Consider the following 16,505-nt stretch of genomic DNA (forward strand, 5'->3'; position numbering starts at 1 on the left):
CTTTGGAGTCACACACAGTTGTGCAGTCCTGATGTTGCACAGTCGATTCAGGTGATGTAGTTGGGCTTCTGCCATTGCAGCTGTACAGGGCCTTGCACAGTTCAGCAGGAGGAAGAAAAAGGATATGGTATGGGAAGGATGAGGAAATGGCAACATTCATCAGTGTCCTTTCCACGCTGCCGGGGTAAGGACCTCTTCTTGTCATGGTGCAATAGTTATTCCACAATCATCAGAGTTTACATACCACACAGTTAAAAAAAAAACTTGAACAGAAGTTTAATTAAATGGTCTCTGCTGCTTCTTCCTGTTGTATTACTAGGGGTGCATCTGGGAATCCGGTCTAATCAAGAATCCTTTGGCTGCAATTTGCTGGAATTTGTGGATGTGCGTCTTTCTCAGATCAACTGAGCAACACCAACAGTTTTCACTTGCTACCCACTAGGTGGCAGCACAATAGTAGCTAGCTATTAGCTATCCCCTGTAGAGATAGCTTGCAAACACCCCAGCCTGATGAAGAGTTCAGGAGAACTGGGAAGCTTGCACACTGCAAGTTGTATAGATTGGAGTGGTCTTAATAACAGATGATATATACATCACTTTCAATTTTGGATTTTACTCAGTACTGGTGCATCTATATCTTTTGAAAGTGCACGGAGAACACTTTCAATTGCCAGTTGAGAAATGCCAAAACGAAGAAGGCAAAATGCTGAGTAGTGCCTGAATGGCAGGCCAACTGGGAACTGATTGTAAGCCTCTGTGGGTTCTTTGATGGAAGAACAGGGTAGAAATAGAGGCGTGGATCCTACAGCTCCATTCCACTGAAAGCAGAGTGCTCCTTCTGACGCATCAGCTCCTTCTGCCACAGGAAAACTCCGCATTATCAGTAGAATAGAGACTTAGCATTCAGGCAAAAACAAACAGATAAATTCCACGTGGAAGTGTGCTGTGTTGAAACTCAGTAGGCTGTGATGTGAAGCCAAGTGGAAAGTTACCTGATCCAGAGAAGGAGCTCCAGCAGGTAATACCCAATGGCATAGTCCCAGAACCAGCTAGCTGAGGAAGATGGAGGCTGCAAAGATGCAGAAAAGAAGAGGAAAGCACGTTGATTGACTGACTGATTACATTTATAGCCCGTCCTCCCCGCGAGCGGGCTCAGGGCGGGTTACAGCAATAGATTACAGAGTTAAACAGATAAAACAGTAAAACAATAAAGTCACATCTTAATATAGCAGCATACATTTCAGTATCCCAGATGGGGCACCATTCCCCATTGAGAATAGGTTGGTCCTGTTGTACTGCTACGAATACTTAGAGCATGCAGAGCATTTTCCCTAAGTGCTCAACATGCTCCAATATCTAAGGCTAACCTGCCTCCATGTGGGGCTTGTAGATCTCCCAGAATTACAACTGATCTGTACATAACTTCCATTCCCTTGGGGGAAAAAAAACAACTGCTTTGTAAAGTGAACTCTCTGGAATTATAACCTGCTGAGGTCCCTCCCTCCCCAAACTCCACCCTCCTCAGGTTCCAGTTATAATTTTTCTTTATTTAAACTAAGTTAACTTATTCTAAGTTAAACATAAAAGCCCTATTTTTTCAATTGTTCATGGTTCTTAATCCATAAATCCAGATGTCATCAAATCCTTATTATCCACTTCATGTAAAAAGTCTATAAACGGTTTCCATTCAGTCAAAAATGTAACTAATGTCTTTTCCCTAATCAGTGAAGTAAGTTTTGCCATTGACACAAACTCCAATAAGTTTGCACCCTGCTCAGGTTCCACCCCCAAAATCTCCAGCAATTTCCCAACCCAGAGTTGGCAACCCTATTCACATCCAAATGTATGCTACCTATGAGCTCATTCCTCCTCCATTTTTTTTGTTGCTCTCTAAAACAGATCAATCATGGCAGGCCAGAAAACCAGGAGAGTGGATCATGAACCTGGCTGGCCACAATGCTACTGCACGTGGCCTCTGTTTGCAGGCTTGATATGTGGACGAGCATTCCCTCGACACCCAGCAGCCACAGCCAACCTCCACACATCTGGGATCTTTAATATTCACTGCAGATCTCCCCAAGTGCCATTGGCTGACAGTATGACTTATACCAGGGGTGGCCAAACTTGCTTAATGTAAGAGCCACATAGAATAAATGTCAGATGTTTGAGAGCCGCAAGACATGATGCATTGAAGTGACTTCAGATGAAGAGGCAACTTTGGGGAAGTGTCCTGAAAGTGACATCACAGGAAGGGGCCGGGTTTTGGTGCAGTATGTTGGAAGTGACATCATTCGAAGGGGTGGAGCTTGGGACCTTTGACTTGGAAGTGACATCACAAAAGTGACGTCACATCCTTGCTAGGCTTCACCCCCAAAGTCCCCAGTTATTTTCTGAGTCAGACCTGGCAACCCCAACATTTTTAGTGAAAATATGAAAGACATGGAAAGAAAGAAGGAAGGAAGGGAAAAAGGAAAAGTGAGGGAAAGACATGGAAAGAAAGAAGGAAAGGAAGGGAAGGGAGGGAAATAAACTAAACTAAAATGTATGGCCACAGCGATAAGAGACCTCCAGGAGCCACATAATATGTCTAGAAGAGCCTCATGTGGCTCCCAAGCCACAGTTTGGCCACCCCTGACTTATACACAATGATCAGTGGCACTGCTGAAAAAGCTAGGACAACCTCATTGATGACAGTGGTGGTCCCTGATTAGTGTAACACATGGGCAGGAAGGTACATGTGGCAAACATCCTTTAAAGTGTCAGTGCTGCCAAGTACTCCAAAGAACCCCCTGCAAATATTCCGTCAGCACCAACACCCCATATTCCAAAGAACATATGTAAGACCACCCGATAACAAGAGGTATATTGCTACTATTCCCAATGGCACCTTGCTTGTCCTCAGGACCCCATGGGATTTTATACTCTCGTTTTAGCAGCCTTGCCCACGCCCAGATTACTCACAGCTTCAAAGTCCCGAGGTGGCATCTTGAATTTAGCCTGGAAACAAACTGGTGGTGTGCACTGACTGATCGTGCAAGCTCAGCATTACCCACATCCTATGCTTAGTACTTTAGTTAGGAGTCAATCTGCCTCCCTTGCTCCTGAGCTCCCTCCCATTTCCTCTCACCACTTTGCAGGAGCAGCCTTTGAACTCCTTTCCACTTTCTCTCCTGCCCAAACAAGTTTCACACCTGGTTGGAGTGGACTGTTAAAACGGCCTCGGGAACAAGCTGAGCCGAACAGTTCCTGTGGCCCTGGACAGGGAGGGGTACAGGCTTGCCAAATGGGTCCTCCTTTGCTGATGTCATCTGGGTCCAACTTGAAAGGTCCCTGCAGTGCTGCCAGGGCTACAGGGGCTCAGTTGGCTCCTTCCCGGCTGCCAGAGGCCCTCTGGGGAACCGGACTCTTCAGGAAACCTCCTGGCAAACTGAAGGGCCATCCTGCTCCTGTTTTGCCCATGTGAGGCTAACTGGCTCTGTCTGTGACTCTATGCACATTTTAAAGCCATAAATATCCTCTCTCAGCTACAGCTGATCTGTAAGCAGCTCTTGCTTGGCTGGGTAAAATGAGATTGTATTGGTCTTTCTTTTGAAATGGGACTTCTCCCCTCCCAGTGTGGCATGATTCCATGGGAGACCCATGTGCTTGGCCCCTGCCAACATGGCTCGGTTATTTAAATATTCTTTCAGCCAAGTGGAAGCCACTCACGAGCCAGAAGCTCCTGTACAGAGGGGAGAATGTCTAAAGGGCAGAATCCCAGTCATTTGCACACAAAAATTAGACACAGTGAAATACAGTGGTGCAACACAGACACAAACACAAGCTTCACATTCATTCTACGCCTTCCCTGGTATCATTTTCCCTACCATTGCGGAGGAGAGAAAGGAACATTGCAGGATAATGGATAGATCTGAAAATGCGTAGGCAACCCCTGGGGAAAGTGCCTAAATCCAAGGGAGGAGAGCCTAACTAGGACTGCGAAATATTCTAAATGGCATCGGCTCCCTGGGCTGCCATTTCCATGCCTGGCAGAAGCCATTCTTAAAATGTAAGAACGATATTTGCATGCAATTACTTTGCAGAAATAATGAAGCTTGCAGAATTTTGATTAAGTGCCAAATACTCAAAAGAGTAGTAACAACAACAACAACAACTGCACTTATATACCACCAGGTTTTTTTTTCTGGGAAAAGAGGTGGTGGAACTCAGTGGGTTGCCAGCACAGGGGACAACTCTTGGCGGGAGGTGGTGCCCCTGGTACCACATGCATGTGCGCAAAGTGCGCGCACGCTCCCAGGACTGCACAATGACATCACTTTGGGTCAGCTGGAACAAGGAGGGAGTTTTTTCAAGTTTAAATTGCCCTCGGCAAAAATGGTCACATGGCTGGTGGCCCCGCCCCCTGATCTCCAGACAGTTTAGATTGCCCTCCGTGCTGCTGGTGTGGAGGGCAATCTAAACTCCCCTCTGTCTGGAGATCAGGGGGTGGGGCCACCAGCCATGTGACCATTTTCAAGAGGTGCCAGAACTCTGTTCCACCACATTCCAGCTGAAAAAAGCCCTGTATACCCCTCTTCTAGACAGACTAGTGCCTCACCCAAAGCAGTGAACAAGTTAGTGTTATTATTATCCCCACAATGCAGCTGGGGAGCTAGGGCTGAGAGGAGTGGCTTACCCAAGGCCACCTGCTGAGCTCATGGCAGCAGTGGGATTCAAACCAGTGGAATGCTGATTCGCAGCCAAACCACTTAACTACTATGCTACAGCAGCTCTCAAGTTACACTGCTTCAGGTAGGGAAATTCCTGGAGCTTTGGGGGTAGATCCTGTGGACTGCTGGATTTCGGGAGGGGAGAGACTTCAGCAGGGTATAAAGGGGTTGAGTCCTCCCTCCAAAGCATCTATTTGCTCCAACTTCCCTGTCATCTGGAGATCAGCTGTAATTCCAGATCTCCAGGATGCCCCTGAAGGTTGGCAAGTCTATAAAATAGCCTCTTAACACATGTGTTAAGGAACCATGTGTGAAGTTTTCTCTAAAGTTTTCCCACTGCAGCTCCCACAGACGATCAAGCAACCCTCTCTTGATTTAAGCGGCTTCCCTTATTGGCTGTGGGAGTTGCAGTTACAATGGCAAAATCAGTCTCCTTTACTCATCTTTAGTTCATGGCTGACTAAAGGAAAAAATCAATATCAACGCCATGCTCAGAAGCCAGGAAGCGTAGACTTGCTCCTCTAGTTCTGATCTGTAATACTGAAATGGCTCTTTTGTGCCAAACCAGAGGCAGGGGGTGTCAGGATACCTGCCCTTTTGCCCTACCCACCACCATCCGTTCCATTATTCACCACATATATGATGGGTTGTACCTTGTTGGTGTGATCCTGGTATATGACACTGACATTCTCACTGTGAGGGAACCACAGGAAACGGAAATACTCAGATTTCTTCAGGTGACTATCTAAGTTGTCCAGGACCTGTGAGAGACAAAAGGTGTTTATTAAAGGTGATTTTGCTCAAATCCTAAGGAAAATTCAACTGTGTCCAAAAATTCAGTTTCAAAGAAAAAAAAACCCTAACACTGACTGAGTCTTGCTCCGTAGTTCCCTGACTGCGCAAGAGCTTTACACTTGGAGCCCAGAATAATTGAAATAGGGTTTGAAAGGGGATGAGAGTACACTAGGGAAGTTAACAGCCACTGCCAAAACTGTGTGGTTCTCAGATTTCTATTGGAAGACAACAGACACCTATCCTACCATTCAAACACAGGTTTGTTGATGGAAAGGAGAAACCAAAACTAGCATCAAGAGCACTGTGTGTTGGATTCAGAATGCATACAAAGTAGGCCTCATCAAAAGCCGGTTTGTCATCCTCATTTATTTTTATAACTGCTAGAGTAACTAAGCACTGAATGTTAACAAAATTAAATATGTTGGCTGGGCCCTCATAGTTACAGTCTAGGGCCAAACCAGACAGGAAGCTGGGGGTTCCATATCTGGAGCTTCCACGATTTTTAAAATTTAAATTAGCTAACACTCAAGGCCCTGGTTTGGACTGAGACTGTGATGCAGGAGTATTAAGAATACAGGGCCTGTATGTTTGGCTTAGGGCTGCCAACCTCGAGGACATTTTCTGGAGATACAACTGAGATCAAAATAGTAAAAAGTCCAAAAGCACCTCAAAGACTAACCAACTTTATTGTAGCATAAGCTTTTGAGAACCACAGCTCTCTTTGTCAGACGCATGCATGCATCTGACAAGCCATTCCCCCACTGGGGGTGGGGGATCCCCTGCTCCCGCCCTCCACCCCTGCTTACCTGGCCAGTGGGAGAAGTATGGGCCTCACAGGCATGCTCCCGGGAGGCATGGCGTGCTCCCGTGGGCCTGAAACAGTCCAGATTGACCCTGAATCGGCCTGAATTGGGCTGCTATGACATGGGGGAGTGCTTCCTCCCACAGCAGAAGCCTGATCTGGGCTGAATTCGGCCTCCCGTGGAGCACAGGAGCACTCCCAGGGTGGCCACGGCCTGCATGATGACTTCACTTCCCAGAAGTGACATCATTGTGCAGGCCTGGGGCTGTGTGTGCGCTTTAGATATCCAAAAGGTAGGTGCTGGGTCCCCTGCCTCCCACTGGGAGTACAGGGGGACCTAGCAACCCTACAAAGAGAGCTGTGGTTCTCAAAAGCTTACTCTATAATAAAGTTGGTTAGTCTTCAAAGTGCTACTGGACTCTTTACTGTTTTGCAACTAGAGACTAACACAGCTAACTCCTCTGGATCTACAACTGAGATCAGTTTCCTTGGAGACATGGCTGAAGGATAGACTATTGGCACTATATCCTACTGAGGTGGTCTCTCCCCACAAATCTCCAGGAATTTCCTAGAGTTGGTAACCCTTTGGCCCAGTGAGTCAAATAGTAGCCCTAAAGGGTTGCTTTGAGTTGAGTAAATGGCAGGGGCAGTGGGGGGAGCTTAAATCTTCTCGCTCCATGAACTATAGTCCCAATCAAAACTGGGGCCCTGTTAGGAAACATTTTGCGAGTGGGAACATTTGAGCAGTGGAGAGTAAGTGAAATGACTTTGCATGATGCTATGCTTTCATTCCCCGCTCCCAGTTTTGCTCCTACTGGGCCATTGAGTTAGGGACCAGAGCAGAGCCTCTAGGCCGTGCACACCAGCTACTTACGAAATACAAAATAAAACACTGAGACTCTCTTACACAGAACTCTCAGCACCCAGGGCGGATCTTAGCCATGGAGTATCCAGAGTAGCTCTTCTATGGCCCCACCACTTCTCTGATGGAGAAAAAAAGAAGAAGAGCAGGCGGTGGCTCTGACAAATGGGTGGCTGCCAGACAGCTTAGCAGTGATGTACACTCTCAGTGCCTTCCAACTCTAGGGCTTCAGCAACACCTCTTTGAACCTGGGGCAGATCAGAAGGGTGTCCATGATTCTAGGGTCCCATCCTGGATTTTTGCTCTGGACAGGACCCCAGAATCACTTGGACTGTCCCTGCCAGCATCTTCCTTTATTTGGCTTTTGCAACCAGATTATGCTGTGAGAATGGCCAGAAATGAAGAGCAATTTAGGGGAAAGTTTGCCTGGGAGGGCTTGCTACTTTTAAACTTGGCTAGAGGCCTGCTGATAGAGTAGGGGGAGGGAATATTCCAGGGATGGGGTAAAATTATGCATAGGGTAGAGATAGTGGATAAAAATAACTTTTGATCCCTTTCTCATAACAATTCAGGGACACCAATAAAGTTGATGGATTCAGAATGGTCAAAAGGAAGTAATTCTTCATTCAACAAGTAATTACATTGCAGAATTTACTGCCAGTGGATATAGCAATGGCCACTAGCATAGATACCTGTAAAGGGGATTGGACAAATTCAGGGAGATGTCCATCAAAGGCTACTAGCCATGGTGAGTAAAGAGGCAGCAAATCTCTGAATAACAGTGCTAGGGGGACTTGGCCTCTATGCTCTGTTTGTTGGCTTCCCAAAGCAACTGGTTGGCCAATGTGTGAGACAGGATGCTGGACTAGATGGACCACTCGTCTGATCAGGCAGAGCTCTTCTTACGTTCTTATGGGGGCCCATAGAGCTAAGTGAGTGACATTATTTGTTTTCTTACGACCTTTGGGTTGGGTCAAGTTGGGGAAGACGGCAGCAGGAATCTGTCTGGAGCCCACGATGGCTCTCTGTAGCTTGGCCTTGCAAACAGTCCAGCCATTTATCATGATACTGGTACTAAATGGGAAGAACTTCAAGGGGTTTATTGTGACCATATTATAAACATGAATATTATTAAAGTTATTATGGAACTGGAAAACTTTTCACTAATACAGAATCAGCAGCAGGGGTATTTAAACAACTTCAACAAAAGTGGCTCATAGTTGGAACGGCCGTTCCTTTGGAAACAAATGAAAAAAACCTCTCCCCCACATTTGCCATACTGCAATGAAACCAAATGAAAATATCAATGCATGAGCAAATGCCATTCCTTCCATTAATGTCAGCGACCCCAAGCAATCTGGTTTGGAGAGTTCAAGAGGTCAGAGGAAGGGGACAGAGTTAGTCGGAATCAGAAGAGATGAAATGGACATGGACGCCAGAAATATATTCCACTGAACCATGTGAAAACAAAATGAATGCAGGAATGACAATTAACAGGGATAGAAATAAATTCAATGAAAAGGAAGGCAGCTTTTAAGATGTAAACAAGAGGGGAAATGGCATGTCAGTTGTAATTAATCTCGAGTATGAAATGAGCTTTTTATCACAGTGGTTAAGTGGTTTGGCTGCAAATCACCACTCTGCTAGTTCGACTCCCTCTACTGCCATGAGCTCAGTAGGTGGCCTTGGGGAAGCCACTCCTCTCAGCCCCAGCTCCCCAGCTATATTGTGTGGATAATAATAACACTAACTTGTTCACCACTCTTCTAGGGACACTAATCTCCCTAGAAGAGTGGTATATAAGTTTAGCTGCAGAGGAGTTAGCCGTGTTAGTCTGTGGTAGCAAAATCAAAAAGAGTCCAGTAGCACCTTCTCTCTCCTCCCCTTCTCTCCCTCCTCTTCTGTATTTGACCAGTCTCTGTATCATGCATCTGACGAAGAGAACTTGATTCTTGAAAGCTTATGCTACAATAAAATTGGTTAGTCTTAAAGGTGCTACTGGACTCTTTTTGATTTTGCTACCACAGACTAACACGGCTAACTCCTCTGCATCTATGACCATGGAAAGCACCGCATTCAGCCATATGGAGAGGAAATCCATCAACCTCATGAAGAAACTGGCACATCATGTTCCTTTCTAAATGCAAAAAACTGGACATTCTACCCAAAGGACTGTGTGCGAAGCCAACTGATACACACACCAAAAAGAGATGTTTACATATACTAGCAAAGGAATGTTTTGATTGCACCCTCCCCCTTCCCCCCTCTAATTGCCTCTTCTCTCTCCTCCCCTTCTCTCCCTCCTCTTCTGTATTTGACCAGTCTCTGTATCATGCATCTGACGAAGAGAACTTGATTCTCGAAAGCTTATGCTACAATAAAATTGGTTAGTCTTAAAGGTGCTACTGGACTCTTTTTGATATAAGTTTAGTTATTATTATCACTGGAATGTCATCCTTTTGAGCAAGAGCTCACCTCATTATCTTATACATTTTCATCTGAACTTTCCTCCATGGAGCTCAGGGCAGTGTATACAGTCCTCACTTCCTCTTTTTTGTCTTCACAACAACCCTGTAAAGTATGTTGGGCTGAGAGAGTGATTGGCCCTCTCCAGTCCTAATCTAACCAGTACACCATAATGGCTCTAATATGAAATATGGGCAAATGGATCCATAATAGATTTCCTCTGCGCTGTCAAATGTGAAGTGCTCATAAAAAAAATGAACGGTTTGCATTTGGCAACCCCAGTTCAGGGAGATGAGGGTTGATACCTGTTGCCCAGAGCCAGGATGAAAGAGAAGCTGAATTCTTGCCTAATCTGAAATTTATGCAAAAGACCCAAAGTTCTGTTACCTCTGTTCTCTTTCTAACACTACATTTATTGGATGGGAGAAGATGCGTGGAGATGGGTTTTGTGGGCAATGGAGTTTTTTCATTTTGAGAAATTGTCCTTGGCTGGTTGTTTTTGACTTCCACTGCCTGGATGAGCATCATTAAGAAGATGGAGCTGTTTAAATTATGCTTGCTCTATTTTTCATGCATCACCTCCAGCCACAGTTGGAAGGATCTCTGATGGATTTGCTGGCCCCGCTGTGATTTATTCATTCTCTTGCTTACCCCTCCTTCTGCCTCTATAGACTAAACAAATGGGTGGGTAGATCATTTGCCCCTGATAACCCAGGAAACAGGGACCCAAATTTAAGCTTACAGAGACATTTGTGTTAAAAAATGATGCAGGTGACAGAAAGTCCATGGATCAAGGAGTCCCCCCTCCACCTCCAAATGAAACTAATTTGAGGGGAAATTATCCTTACTGAAATGTGCTACCAAAAATTTCAGTTTGTATTCTAAGTGGAATTTCTTTTAGGATTTTTATGAGGGAACCTCCCTGTGAATACTGAACAACACTGAATCTGGCAAATGTTTGCATTATTCTTTTAAATTAATCAATAAGCTTTAAATTTTAAATTTGTGCAAAGCCCCCTCCCCTCCGCAATTGTCCCTGGTACTCTAGGCTTGAAGGAATGCCAAATGGGGCTGGTGTAACTTTTTTTTTTAAACCATACAACGTCAACAAGCCAAAGGTTGAACAGGTAACAGGGACAAGTCCAAGATGTTACCCCTCCAAAGCTATCTCTTGCTTTGCTGCCCCCTATCTGACCAAAAAAGAGAAAAGCTTAGCTTCATACATTACAGAAAATTGTCAGACAATAACAGTAGATTGACTTTGACTTTTAAAAAAATGAAAAACCTTCAAGTGGTTTTAAATCACAAACTTCTTTCTTCTTTTCTCTTGTTTCCCAGCTTCCATCCCATCAACCAGGGACCAGAGAAGCTAGCTAGCAAGGATGCAATCTTTCACCCAATAGGCCTGATTTCCACCCTACCTTACCTCCTGTAGGTACTAGCTTAGGTTCAATTAACAAGTTCTATGCATGCTAGATTTTCTCTGCTGCAGAGCATACTTCCTCTAAAATTTCGGTTAATGGCTTTTAGTTGGTCCTTCTGCAAAAAGGTTGAAGTGGAAGACGAAATGCCCTCTACAGTAGAGACTATGTAGCATGCATAAAGCTCATTCATTGTTCCAAGTAGGGTTGCTAGTCCCCCGCTGGGGTTGGGGGATCCCCTGCTCCCACCCTCCACCCACCCCCGCTTATATGGCCAGTGGGGGAAAAGGCAAGGGAATGCACCTCCTAGGGCACGCTCCTGGGCAGCGCAGCATGTTCTTGGGTGCAGCAGTAGGCCGATTTCAGCCCAAATCTGGCCACTGCGGCACACAGGAGCACTCCAGGGCCTGTCATACTGCCCTGGAAGTGCTCCTGCACTCCACAGCTGCCTGATTTGGCCCAAATCTGGCCCAATTCGGGCTAAATTGGGCTGCTGCAGAGCATAGAAGTACTCCAAGGCCTGTCACACAGCCCTGGCAACACTCCCGTGCTGCTCCGTGATGGCCTGATTTGGCCCATTGAGGTGCGCGGGAGTGCATCCAGGGGCAGGATGTGACCTGTCCAGGAAGTGATGTCATCATACAGGCCAGGAGTGCCCCACCTCCTGCCTGGAGGGTAAGGGGACCAGGCAACCCTAGTTCCAAGTCACTTTCTTTGCCATACCTTTGCTATCCCAAATAGAATCTAGACTCATCATAGCGGTACAGCTCTTCACTGTATACAGGTCCAAAGTTTTTCAGTGACTTTATGGTGGTATAACAGAGCTATTGTTAAGTGTGATACACATTTTATATTATTGCCTTGAATCTCTTCATGACCTTTCCCACATATGTATGCCTTAGTTCCATCTCCTTATATCTCTGGGAACGGTTAACTCAAAGTTTCAGTAAGTTTCCAGAAGTTTCTTTTCTGCTTCCAGACTGGGCCCAAAAAACCTGAACCAAAATTTTAAAAGCCAAGAAACCTACTAGCAAAAGCCAGTTTCTTGACATAGGGTAAGGCCCACTATGCTGTATGTTTGTACCAGGCCCAAAGAAATTATGCTTGATACCTGTCCTCCCTCTGGGCTGTTACTGGATTTGGCTTAATTGACCCACCCAGCAGCCAATGATAGTTGAAGGACAGGTGACTAGGCAAGGTCAGCTAGCCTGCCCGTACTAGGAGAGCTCCTCCAGAGGGCTCAGTCAGCACAGCCTCAGCTGCTCTCCCATGGCCATTTTTCTCTGCCTTGGCTTCCAAAGAGCAATTTTGGCAAGTTTTTTTGAGGGTTGAAGGACTCCTATAGCATCATCCTAAAGTTACCAGTCTTCTGCTAGGGGTGGGGGATCCCCCACTCACACTCTCCACCCCTCCCCCACTTACTTGGCTGGTGAGGGGGCAATGTGCATCACAGGGTTCACACCTGGTTGGCACTACATGCACCTGTGCACTGCAGTGGCCCAATTCGGACCCAATTCAGCCTGAATCAGGCCAAATTGAGCAAGATTCGGACCTAATTGTGCCACTGTGGAGTGCGGCAGCACTCCTGAGCTCTGCAGTGTCCCGATCCAGGCCAATCTGTGTCCAAATCAGGCTGGATTGGGCCCGATTTGCCCCCCTGCAGAACGTGGGAGCACTCCCAGGGCAACACGTGGCCAGCACGATGATGTCATTTCCTGGAAGTGATGTCATCACGCAGGCTGGGAGGGTGCACCTCCAACCTCCCACCCGTGGGGTAGGGAGACCTGGAAACCCTGTATCATCCTCTAATTCTCCCCTTTCCAGGTTTTCTCCATCCTCAGAGTGCTCTTTCTCCAACCTGCTGTACCAGAACCTTTACAGAAAGAACACAATCCAAGAGCGTTGGTGTGATATCTGAATTGGAAAGTTTGCCTTTCAAAGGTTTTGAATGCTCAGTAAACTATCCTCACTGTGGGGATGTAGCTCTACTTGCAGATCTGCTCTGAGAACAAAGTGAGATAACTCCTGCCCACACATGCATGTGCCATCCTGAGCTCTTTGGAAGAAAGGTGGACGTAAATGTAAATCAATTTGACCATCACTGCCAGTGGCGAATCAGGGAAGGACTCTTCCCAGCCACCGTTCTGGGGGCATTCTGTGGCCATCCTCCATGTAGGGAGCCTGGGCTGCAGTAAAACTCTTTGCTATCTGGGCAGGATCTGGGGAGAAGACCCAATGTATGCAGGGATATAGTCACTGCTTTTGGAGTTGGTCTTGGGGAAGTCTGCACTGGTTAATACCTGGATGGGAGACTACCAAGGAAGACCAGGGTTGCTAGGCAGAACCAGGCAATGGCAAACCACCTCTGTTTGTCTCTTGCCTAGAAAATCCATTGAGGGGTTGCCATAAGTTCCCTGTGACTTGACAGCAGTTTACACACACAGTAGGGGCAGAACTTCGTACAAAAGCCATCTTGCCCCCTGCTTTTCTGTCCTGAAGAAGGGGAAGCAACCCCTTCCTTGGCTGGGAGTTGTTTTGTGGGGGGAACTCATCAGTTGGCAACGCTATCAAGAACTTCCAGGCATTAAACACCCTCGTTCCTGGCATTTGGGGGCTAAAACAAAATTCAGCCTACCAGTGCATGAACGATGGATCCTCCTGTTTTTCATCTTGACACTGGCTGGTTGCACATAATGCTTCCATTTTAAAAGGCAAGAAAAAAATATCGATTCAGAGGGAGAGCTAAATAATGATGTAATTTAGTCGTCTGTGCTAGGAAGTGTAACCTTGTTAAAGTCAGCAAATTAACAACAGAGCTGCCTAATCTAGAAAGACAAAATACCCCATCACAAGCAACTGTTCTCAGTTACATCACTATTCAGCCTGTTGTTGTTGTTGCTGTTGTCTGTCTGAATCTTTTGAAGGACTAATAAGTTTACCAGAGCCAATTACTGCTGGCACTGAACATATTCAGGAACAGTCCATCATAAATGTGTCTGGTAGAGAAGACAGTATTGGGGGGGGGGGAGTTGATCTCCAAATTAGGATGAATGTGGGTAAAGAATTAAGGTAGGTACTACTGAGGCAAGATTAGCCCATTTTCTCTTAAGTCTTAAAAATTGATTGGGAACTTAGCAGCTGTTCTAACAGCAGTGATTTGCTTTCTCCACTGGCACTTCAAATCAGCACAGCTACTATGCAATAAAATATACAACCATCACAACCACTTTTGGGAAGAAAATGACAATAGAACACTCTTTCCACCTAACTTACACCACAGATTTGTTATAAAGGGCTTTATACACCACCTATACATTGCTCCAATAAATAACACCCCCAAATTCATCTTCTGAAATATAACATCCAATCGAATTAACTTGTTCTGCTGCTTTGTACCTCTTCCTAGGGAAAAAAATGCTGCAGCAATAAGTAGAAATTATAATAAAAATGCAGGTGTTGAAATAAAATCACTGAGTCCAGGGATCTCATGGCCGTTGATGCCATACCCAAGTATGCTACCAAACACTGTAAAGAAAACAGTGTGTGCTCTCTTTTTTTTCTCCAAGGGGGTGCAGGTGGCGGAACGGATGTTCATTTTGCAAGCTTCCCGGGTGAGGGGGGACTGCTCATTTTGACCCAAGCTGAAATGCTTCCAGGGAAAATTGTTTGCTGCCCCAACTGATATCATCCTGAACTTGGTAGCCAAATATTATTGCTATAACCTTCAACAACAGCAGCCGTAGGGAAGAGAAACAGAGCCTTATGTAACTATGAATCACTGCCAACAAAAAGCCTGGGCCCTCCAACCACACATATATTCCCTACCACCGCAAAAGACATCACTTTGCTCATCATGAATATTTCAAGCACCTTCTCGTTCCCTTGTTCCCTTCCAGTTCACTGGCCCTCCGACACGAAGTCTGGAGACCAAGAAATGGCCCCTGATGCACAAGATTAATGGGGAGATGATCATTTACATGATGCTGTCCCTCTTCGAATGGAAGTGGATCTGGTCTTGGTATCTGTACAACCACTTCTGAGCTGGAAAGATTTGCAGGCTTTGTATCCCCTCAGTACCTTGGCTGATAGAAATTGCCAGGAAACCAAACTTTAGGAAGTGACCTTCTTTTTCTTGGTTTAGTAAAACAAACTTTGTTTTATAATTTATTAATTGATTTTGTGGGTTTGTATGTAAAGGATTTTGAACTGTTTTCAGATGCAGCTGAAGATCTCTTCAGCCTTGCTTTTCATTACATGGCTCAGAGACAGAGAGACAGAGACAGAGACAGAGACAGAGACAGAGACAGAGACAGAGACAGAGACAGAGACAGAGAGAGCGCGCGCGCACAATGATCAGGGACTCTTGAGGCTTTTGCCCCCAGATAAAGGGTCCAAGATCAGCCACAATGGCGGTTTCCTTAGATTTGTTGATAGCTTGCAGTTGGGATGATCTGATTCTGCTCCACTGAGCCAAGACTTGTTCTGTTCTGCTCCACCCAAGCTCTGGAGTGGTTTGTGGATGGAGGGGACTTCCAAGAGAGGCAATCACTAAAGGATGTAAGGACTCCATTTAGTCTTCTTGGAAGTGTGAGCCTACACCTGACCTCTACCACTTCGTACTCCCAGAGGAAAGCCACAGACCTCCAGGATCCCTGGCCAACCTGGCCTGAAGGAAAACACCTTCCTTACCCCAAAGTGGTGACTGGCGTTACCCTGGGCAGATATGAAAAGGCCATGAGAGCTCTACACTGCTCATCTTTTCCCGCCCTCCCTCTCACAATCTGCTGAAATTCATACTAAGTCATGAGATCAGCATCACTGACAGATGGCCAATCTAGCCTCTGCTTAAAAGCCTCCCAAGGAGAGCCCGCCCCCTCCTAAGGATGCCTGTTCCACTGAGGAACTGCTCTAAGCCTCTAACGGTCAGGAAGTTCTTTCTAATGTTTATCCACAACCCCTTTTGTTTTAATTTTAACCTGTTGTTCCTGGTCTGATCCTGTGGGGCATCAGAAAAGAACTCCGCTCCATCCTTCTGTGACAGCCCTTTAAATATTTGACCGAGTGCTCCCTTTTAAAAAATAAAGATGCCTACACATCAAGAGTTAGCATGCCAGAGAAACCCCTGTTGTAACACTTCTCCTTGCGGGTCCTATTTTCTCTATGGAAGGAATATTTTTGTATGAAAGACAGCGTGTGAGTCCCATCGAAAGTCTGACACGGTATGGGCCAGACTCAGGTTGGCCACCTCAATGAAAATGAGGCCTACCTGTTACAAAGATCACAAGGCTGGCTGAAAAGGCAGGCTCTGTCAAGTTCACTGTCCTGCAATTCCCTGTTTAAATTACCCCAGTCCTGATATTCTTATGTACACCCCCCCACACACTTTATAGATTATTGGCCACTGATGATGGAATCAGAAGAGATAACATCACATCCAGACACATCCATGA

General features: G+C 45.9%; 1 protein-coding gene across 1 annotated transcript in view; it reads right to left on the reverse strand.

Annotated features, from left to right (window-relative positions):
* LOC129334009 (L-gulonolactone oxidase-like) overlaps nt 1-16,505 on the reverse strand; it is a 58,380-nt gene that overhangs the window by 5,367 nt on the left and 36,508 nt on the right. The window contains exons 7-8 of the mRNA XM_054985935.1: nt 5,363-5,470; nt 993-1,069 (exon numbers count right to left, since the gene is read on the reverse strand). Coding sequence (XP_054841910.1) covers nt 993-1,069; nt 5,363-5,470 — 185 coding nt within the window. The remainder of the gene's footprint in view (nt 1-992; nt 1,070-5,362; nt 5,471-16,505) is intronic.

This window comes from Eublepharis macularius, chromosome 1, assembly GCF_028583425.1.
Source record: "Eublepharis macularius isolate TG4126 chromosome 1, MPM_Emac_v1.0, whole genome shotgun sequence".
Lineage (NCBI taxonomy): Eukaryota > Metazoa > Chordata > Lepidosauria > Squamata > Eublepharidae > Eublepharis > Eublepharis macularius.